Below are 9,025 nucleotides of genomic sequence, written 5' to 3' on the forward strand. Positions count from 1 at the left end.
AGGCTGAAATCTCTCAAATTGTTTTCTCTTGAAAAAAGAAGAATTAGGGGAGGGGAATTTAATTTAGGTGTTTAACTTAATATTGTAAAAGGAACTGATAACATTGATGCATCATCTTTTTTCACACTTAATGGGGAGAATAGTAGGACTAAGGGACACAAATATAAATTTTGGCAAGGTAGGAGTCATCTTCAGCTAAGACAGTTTAATTTTTTTAACAGGGTGGTTGGCCTTTGGAATAAGTTGCCTTCAGATGTTGTAGAGGCAGTAAATTTAAGGAGTTTAAGAAAAAGCTTGTGAAGTATGTGAATAATAAGGGCTGGCTTTAATTTTCTTATTTTTTAAAATCAATTTTATTTAGTTTAGAGGATGGAACAGCCAAGATGGACCAATAGGTCCCATGTTGTCCCAAAACGTTATGCTATGTTAATACGGTAATAACAATCCATGATCATCAAGCAGGGAATGTCGTAAACAACTTCTCAAATGGTTACAACGATCTACATCAAAGCTTCGATTTTCCAGTGACAAATGAACTGTTTCAGTCTTTTGTAAATAAATAACATATAATTTGTACTATTCTGTATTACTCGTATTTCAAATATTTGCAAAATTCTACCACCATAAATGTTAATATCTTTTATAATTAATAATTCGTAATATTCTGTATAGCTTAGATTGTTTTCGAATAACCAATAACGAATTGAAGAAAAGAAATAAAATCGCTGCACCAACGGCAACAGAAAAATTTCCTCCATCATATTTATAATTTCCGGTTTAGTTCTGCTCCATTTCTTATCTAACTAATTACAAAAGTGAATTTAATCAAGCGACCCCAGCCATACTATTGATGCCTCTTTAATTAACATATTGCAAGTGTATACTATACTTATAAAACATAATATAAAAAAATAAACAAACCCTTATATTAATCTTGACGAAATACCACAACTCTTTCCTCTTTAGTCAGTTACAAACATAACTAAACCAAAGCGACACCTCTTGGACGACATATTATATGTTCCCAAAGAGTTTACAGTAAACACGAAAAACATAAATACAGTTAATGAGAGTGATAGAAAGGAATACTGAGTCTCTTTTAAAAGGTAACAAATTTGTAAAATGTTTTCCTTTTTATTTTATTTTAATTTCCCTCGCCTGTTTACAAGTTTGTCTATTATTCACTTAGTAATTTCTAGAATATCTTAACATCCGGGTATGAAATAGCACTTTTTTTCGAGGTGTCTGGTTGGTTCTTAACAGATGACGAATACATGCAGTAGAATATTCTCCAATAGAATTTTGCAATAGGTGTTGCATATAAATTTGAGGAGCGCTACACACTATTATCAGTTGCTCTTTGTTCGCAAGTAGAGAAGGAGGAAAGTTATTGCATTTGTGTAGTTAAGGGAAAATATACGACTTATTCGTAAGTAAGGTAATCCTTTATTTTAGTTTTGTGATTCCTTTGTTATTTAACAACATCAGTAAACTTTTACTAACATTAATATAAAGTTAAGAATGTGGTTTAGAGTAGTACTATACGTAGTTGTTGATGTTAAACTCCGCATAACCAAAACTAAGACGCCATTTTAAAACTTTTCAATAACGGTATTAAGGTTGAGTGTGCCTGAAAATCTAGTATTCAAGTAGTGGTTCATACACGTATGCTTGGAAGTGGCGTTTTTTAAAGCTATTTCAGCTTCAAATAAACTGGAGTACAACTTACAAAGTGTTACTTTAGTGACATTTGATACATTAATTATAAACTGTAAATTACAAAGCTTGTTTTTTTTTTAGGAGGAGAAATTCATAGTATACTTTAACTTTATGATACCCTCAATCTAAGTGTTTTGTAATATTGTTACTATAATACTAGAAGTTAGACTAAAATATTATCTTATTCATGTGTGATGTGAAAAGAACTTGTTGAGAAAAAAAATATTCTTGCATATCTTTTTCGTAGATTAAAATGCAGATATTTGTAAAGACGCTAACAGGCAAGACAATCACTTTGGAGGTAGAGCCTAGCGACACCATAGAGAACGTCAAAGCTAAAATCCAAGATAAGGAGGGAATTCCACCTGATCAACAAAGATTAATCTTTGCTGGAAAGCAGTTGGAAGATGGACGTACCTTGTCAGATTACAATATTCAGAAGGAGTCTACTTTACATCTGGTTCTGAGACTTCGTGGTGGGATGCAAATCTTTGTTAAAACACTTACTGGAAAAACAATTACTCTGGAAGTTGAACCCAGTGATACTATTGAAAATGTAAAAGCCAAAATTCAAGATAAAGAAGGAATTCCACCAGATCAACAAAGATTGATTTTTGCAGGGAAACAGTTGGAAGATGGTCGCACCTTATCAGATTATAATATTCAGAAGGAGTCCACACTTCACTTGGTACTTAGGTTGCGTGGTGGCATGCAGATCTTCGTCAAAACTCTTACAGGCAAGACTATAACCCTCGAAGTTGAACCCAGTGACACTATTGAAAATGTGAAAGCAAAAATCCAGGATAAAGAAGGAATTCCACCAGACCAACAGAGGTTAATCTTTGCAGGAAAACAGTTAGAAGATGGGAGAACTCTGTCAGATTATAACATCCAGAAAGAGTCTACACTTCACTTAGTCCTGAGGCTCAGAGGAGGAATGCAAATTTTTGTTAAGACTCTGACAGGAAAAACCATCACCCTTGAGGTAGAACCCAGTGATACAATCGAAAATGTGAAAGCTAAGATTCAAGATAAGGAGGGAATCCCTCCAGACCAACAAAGGTTAATTTTTGCTGGGAAGCAATTGGAAGATGGAAGAACCCTGTCAGATTACAACATTCAGAAAGAATCAACCCTTCACTTGGTACTGAGACTGCGTGGAGGCCAATAACTTTTCTTGTACTTCTCGCTGTTTTAAATGTCAAAAATATTTTTTTTGTGATTATTTTAATTTTTGTACTATTTCATTAAAAAAAAAAAGCAAATATAGAAGATATCTTGGTTATTAAGCGGTTGTTTTGTTTTGAAACTTTCAATAAAATTCTAAACATTTGAAAAATCAGATTTGTATGATTGTGGTCTTTAATACATAACCTAATACAAGCATTTGGGAATACTGTGGTTTAAAATGTAATTTTTTGGTGACAAGTAACTTTGTAGTAGATTTTAGATACATTTATTAGAAGTGACTGTTTATTACTTTTTTATTAGACCCCGGTAAGTTTATATTCTCGAAATATAATTGCACTGGTTTACTACCTAGTACTTAAACTTTATACAAGTTGCTAAAATCTTTAAATTGAGCTCTGCCTTAACATGAATGAAGGACACTATTGCCACTAAAATTATGAAATAAAATGAGTAGCTTAACTAATATTTAAAACTTTGTGAGCTGAAGTAGAGTAGGTGGTACATATATGCTCCTGAACTTTTCAATTATATAGGATGTAGTTAAATCACTGTTTATTCGAGAATCAAAATTTCTAAAACCGACTTGGGTGAGATGAATCGACAATTGGTCAACTAAATTAAGTAGATATTCGTCGTATTTGGAAAAAATTGTGTTTTAAATACCCAAGGTAGGCAATATACCTTGTAGAGAACGAAAGTAAAGGGATGGAATTAAAAAAAAAAAGCATAATTTTATAGTGACTGCTGTGATGGAGTTCATCAAAGTGAAAATATGAAAAATTAATTGTAAGTACTTATTTAAAGATATTGAGGATAATAATGAAGACTTGATAAAACTTATTTTCAAGGTTTGAACGTTTCATAATAACTTATTCCATCTTCAGGGAAATCTGAAAATTGTGTTATAAAGATGATTATTGCTAAAATTATAATAATTAGTTTAGTTAGTTATTAAGAAAAACGATAAATGGACGGATGAAACAATGTATATATATTACACAACAGCTAAGTGTGACAATTTTAGATCTAAAGAGCTTTGTGAATCGTTAAGGGTCGCACACAAGATTATGTAATTGGGTTGGGAAGTTCTCCCCCACCCACCATATTCTCCAGATATGGCACCATCAGATTACCATCTTTTTCGTTCGCTGCAACACTATCTTAATGGGAAAACGTATGCAAACGATGAAGGTGTTAAAGAGGACATCGACATGTTTTTTGCTTCAAAGCCAAGTGATTTCTTTAATCAGGACATTAACAACCTGATTGTAAGATGGAAAAGCATCATCGATAAGAATGGAGACTATTTCATTTAATAAATGTTTTCTTTTGATACATACTTGAGTTACAATGTATCTTTCACATATAGCATTGGCAAGATTTGTGGGCAAATGCAGTACTCTGTCAAATTCTAAGTTTAAACACGTTGTCAATCAATCATTGTTTTCTGATATACGCATACGCCATCATTTCAATGTAGAGCAGGAGTGTTGTCTCCTGACTTCAGTCATGACGCATAGTGATAGATGATGATTTCCAACATTGGTGTTTGATTCTGTTTTGCAGAAAGAGCTGCACTATGGTCAGAACTTTAAGTCGCACTAGGGTGGCAGTTAGTTTAGTTATGTGCAGACCTTGTAAGAACATACATACTAATGCCAAAAGCTTTAATGGAACAGATGTTTCTCGGCAGCTTGATGTGAATGCATCTCCAAATATAAGTAATTCACCAAACAAGTCTAAACGTATTATTTTAACTGCTCATGCTAAACATACAATATCACTGTCATTACTCTTGTCAAAAACTCCAACAAAATTCTTCCTACATCTGCATGACAGATCAACATAAAATCTTTGCTTTTAGTATGAACCTGAATACCAAGATTGTTTCCTATGAATTTCTTCAGTTGAGTTGAATGAACTTTCTCCTTGGTGATTTTCCAAGCTTTCCCATTTGCAATATATACGTTCTAACCAAGGCACTTAACTTTAATAGTGGTGTGCTCATTTTGTTAATTTTTTTTCGAGGTATTTTACAAGTTTGGCAAATCTTTGGTTTAAACGTATCATTTCTCTCCTATTCGAATGAATAGTGACCCTCCGCGAGTCTGGTATCGTTATATAATGATACCAAGCACTTCAAATAGTATTTCATTTCAGAAGCAAACACATCATCCCCTGCACTAAGTTTAGCTAAAGGTTTGGTGGTCACCAACCCGAATGTCAGCTGAATCTGATCCCACTGTCAAAGCTACAGGTTTGTTTGTTTGTAATTAAGCACAAAAGCTACACAATGGGCTATCTGTACTCTGCCCACCACGGGTATCGAAACCCGGATTCTAGCGTTGTAAGTCCGCAGACATACCGCTGTGCCACTGAGGGGCCAAGGCTACAGGAACTTGTTTGATGTAAGTCTTCAGATTTTCCATTTCCATAATTAATTCGACTCAACAGATTTCCGAATTCTGTTTTGTTGCAGTTGTCTTTACAGGCCCTGTGCCATTCTGCTTTGATTTGTCAGTGTTGTGATAAGCCTATCTCGCTCATCCAGCCAATCTAGTTTAAGCTCTGGTATTTCTCCGATCTTATGAAAATTGATCAAGTCATCTACAACAGCGTTTCAACCTGCACTAATATATTTATGTTTTTGATTCAGCTGGACATATTAATCGTTCATTTATGAATCTCTGGCAAAAAATGCACATTGACAAATCTAATATATCCACTACATTTGAAGCACTTCTTTGCTGTGCGCGCGAACATCTGGTAAACATGCGGACCCCAATGTAATGCGTTTTATATATAAGACTATCAATTAGATCACCTAGCTTCAACTGCACCTTGAAAGACAATATATATATATATATCCCTATGTTGTCACTCTATCCGGAGTATATACATTGATATTAATGTATTTGAATATCATATAAACTTAAACAACTCTAGCAATTGGACATTTAAATAATACAAAGAGTAGATTCCCATTTTTGTCAATATTTAGAGCCCTCAGGTGACTAGATTAATATATTTTTGCATGTTTTATCACGTTTTGATCAAGAAAGGGGAAGGGTTAAGGTTACTGGAAAAACGGTCAAAACAGAAACTTTTCAAATGATAATGATTTATACCATTTTAGTCCATAGGTATCAATGCAGTTTCCACGTTCTTTACGGAGATTATGAACTGCAACCTAGGGAACTAGAGGCCAAAATGTATATGAAACTGATAATATTATGCAGTTATTTATATATTTTTGACTTTTTTGCTTGCCAATTAATGAAAGGACTATTAGCTATTGCTTTGCTGACTGGTGTGTGATAACCTTCGCATTCATGCAAACATTTTGAGCCATCATGAGCCATAATTGGCAAATTATTAATGAAACCATTACCAAAATCCCTCAACTGATCAATTACTAGCTCACATTGGCCACCAAGGATGCTGTTCAATTGGTACTATACCAGAAATGTTTGTCACCTAAAGTTTTATAGGTATGCATCGTTTCACATTTGTACATAAAAGTGCATTTATAATGTTTATTACCTGTTAAGCCAAGTCAAAATATGTAGGTTCATTAGCAGCTTTAAACAAAGTTTAATTAATGTAAATATTGTATTTATCTTTCATATAAAGACTTTTAGTTTTCTTTTCCAAACACTGTGCACTGTTGTAAACAAAATATTAAAATATACAAAAACAAAGTATCTATTAGACTAGACATTGCAACAACGAACATAACATAACATAAATATTGTTTTAGATAAACTTCTTTAGTGGCATATAATGGCTGGAGACTGCTTGAATGGGTAATGAAGAAAAACTTTAATATAACAGCAAATATACAACGTTTCGACAAGGTTTTGCCATCATCAGGTATCGAATTCTTTAGTGGCAGGTCCTATGCTCCTCCATATCTAGAAATACCGCAATTAGTACATTTTGAAAATTCCAAGTATGATTACATCTTGATGCCGTTTAATTTTACAATGATGAAAATATATCCACATTATAACCCAAGCGCTTTTGAAAGGTAGACCTTTCTGGAAAAATATACTAAACATTTATAATGGCTGGAGACGGCTTAAATGGGTAATGAAGAAAAACTTTAATACAAGTTTAACATGACAGCAAATGTACAACATTTCGAATTTGAATACTAAACATTTCCTGGAAGACCAAATGACCTTCATGACGTCACCCAACTCTCTTTTATACATCACTCATTCCATTACATCACATTCCCCAGTTTGTCCCTGAAAAAGAAATTTTCACTTCAGAAAGAGTCTGGGTTATACGGTTTTTATCATTTTGTATTAAGACTTCTTGAACCTACCAGTTTTTCAGACATCATGAATATATCCACATTGAAACTGACAGGGAGTTTATATTGAAACTTACAACTTGTCAGACATTTTATATTGTTTTTATTTGTTAAATTGTTTGGTGTTGCTGGTTTTAGGTAAAATAATGAACCACTTGATTGATATTCATCCATATTCACTGTAAATGTTATTTCATCGAGTTTTATTTCTCAAGCACTTCAATTCTTGATTTTTCCTATAAATGTTCTTTCTGCTTGTTTGTGAACATATCCTCATTTTCTTCAGGCATAGACAACAAAATAAATTGCCACTAAATATAATTTTTAATGACAGTTTATTACTTATTTTTAAGAGTACACTTTCTGTGTAGGCTTATCTGGTATTCTATAGGAACAAAATTAACTTTTTAAGCACTTTCATTCAATGATTCACTAGTTTAATATCTGATATACACCATCCAAAAGAATTAAGAGAAATTTTCTGAGTTACAGACACAAGTATTTTAAACTCTTTGAAAAAAAAAAGTATAATTGAAAATCCATTTCATTTGGAGAACTAAAAAGTTTCACAATTTTACTGGCCATTTCAGCACAATATTTTTTATTGTTCTTTATCTAAGTTTTATGGAGTGTACAAGTGGATGATGTTTTAGTCTCTGTGCTGAGGTTTTCAAATAATAAGAATACAAAACATTGTTCAATGCTACATTCCATGCAGATACAGTCCATAAAAAATTGTCCACTCCTATATTTCTTAAAAATCTCAAATCCAATAAAATCTATGACTTCAAGGGCAGTTAAGGTCCAGTATGCTTGTCAATTTTCAACTAATAAAACCACCACTGCTCCAAACTTTCCAGTTACATCCACCAAAACTGTTTAATAAGATGAAAAACCTCAAAGTCATAACTTTGTGCCTAAACCTAAATTCTGTCTCTCAATCTATTACACAACTTTAACAAACTTTCAAGATACTTTTGGAAACATTTTAACTATAACAATACAGCTATGCTCCCAAAAAAGAAATTATGTACACCTAGTAACAACTAAAAACAGCTCTCTCTGTAAGAAACTCAAACCTACGATTTACATTTCTTTAAAAAATCCTTAAAAATACTCCCTAAAAAGCTAAAAACAAATTCCATGCAGGTGCAGATATGCTTAGAGATCATTGGAAGATAGCAAAGAGAGAAGACAACTATTGAACGTTCAGCAAACATTTTATAACTATGACAAGGCAAGTCGAGAAAAAAGAAGAAAATACCTTTGGAAGGTAAGGAAAATATCTTCTGTAATAAAGGTTCTTATTCCAAGATCTCTTAACAAACAGCCATCTAAAAGGCTAATGTTCTACCAACAAGTGGCAACATGTGCAAGAAGAAGAAACCATGGAACCATACTAGATCATCTGGGCCAGCCTAGACCATGCCTAAATGGCTTCAAAAATGGCAGAAAGCCCTTGCCAATGCCCATTGAGACACCCTGCCACTGCTACCCTCCTTCAAATTGGGCTTGGAATCCACCATGATGGAGAAATCCTAAGCTGTGACTGCTAACTACGTAACATCACTTAACAAAGCAAACATCACCTCATTTCTACCTGTCACTGTTAAGCTACTATCAGCCATACTTATCGAGGGTATCTTGGCCACTCTTAGACAACCAGGTATTGCTCATGAACTAAAAAGACCCTCCTCTAGGATCAAGTTTTCAGAGGTATGCCACTTAGCAAAAAAAGGGATTGTCATCAAGAATGAACAACCAACAGATGATGTCATGCTCCTGAAATCACTT

The 9,025-nt window shown here is 33.4% G+C and overlaps 2 protein-coding genes across 5 annotated transcripts in view; one reads left to right on the forward strand and one right to left on the reverse strand.

The window, feature by feature from the left end:
* The window catches only part of LOC106471144 (peptide-N(4)-(N-acetyl-beta-glucosaminyl)asparagine amidase-like), a 16,227-nt gene extending 15,062 nt beyond the window's left edge, over positions 1-1,165 (reverse strand). For both annotated transcript variants that reach the window (XR_002613202.1, XM_013931730.2), the window contains exon 1: positions 922-1,165. The gene's annotated coding sequence lies outside the window, so the exon portion shown is untranslated. The remainder of the gene's footprint in view (positions 1-921) is intronic.
* A 96-nt stretch (positions 1,166-1,261) lies between these two features.
* LOC106471145 (polyubiquitin-B) lies at positions 1,262-2,979 on the forward strand. Of its 3 annotated transcripts, none has more exons than XM_022399762.1 (2): positions 1,262-1,429; positions 1,967-2,979. In XM_022399762.1, the coding sequence occupies exon 2, from the start codon at positions 1,973-1,975 to the stop codon at positions 2,888-2,890; it is 918 nt and encodes a 305-aa protein (XP_022255470.1). In that variant the 5' UTR covers positions 1,262-1,429; positions 1,967-1,972; the 3' UTR covers positions 2,891-2,979. The 3 variants fall into 3 exon arrangements, with proteins under 3 accessions (XP_022255470.1, XP_013787185.1, XP_022255471.1); XM_013931731.2 differs by having other exon boundaries at positions 1,321-1,438; XM_022399763.1 differs by having other exon boundaries at positions 1,349-1,433.
* The last annotated feature ends 6,046 nt before the right edge of the window (positions 2,980-9,025 follow it).

This window comes from Limulus polyphemus, unplaced genomic scaffold (assembly GCF_000517525.1).
Source record: "Limulus polyphemus unplaced genomic scaffold, Limulus_polyphemus-2.1.2 Scaffold4434, whole genome shotgun sequence".
Classification (NCBI taxonomy): Eukaryota; Metazoa; Arthropoda; class Merostomata; order Xiphosura; family Limulidae; genus Limulus; species Limulus polyphemus.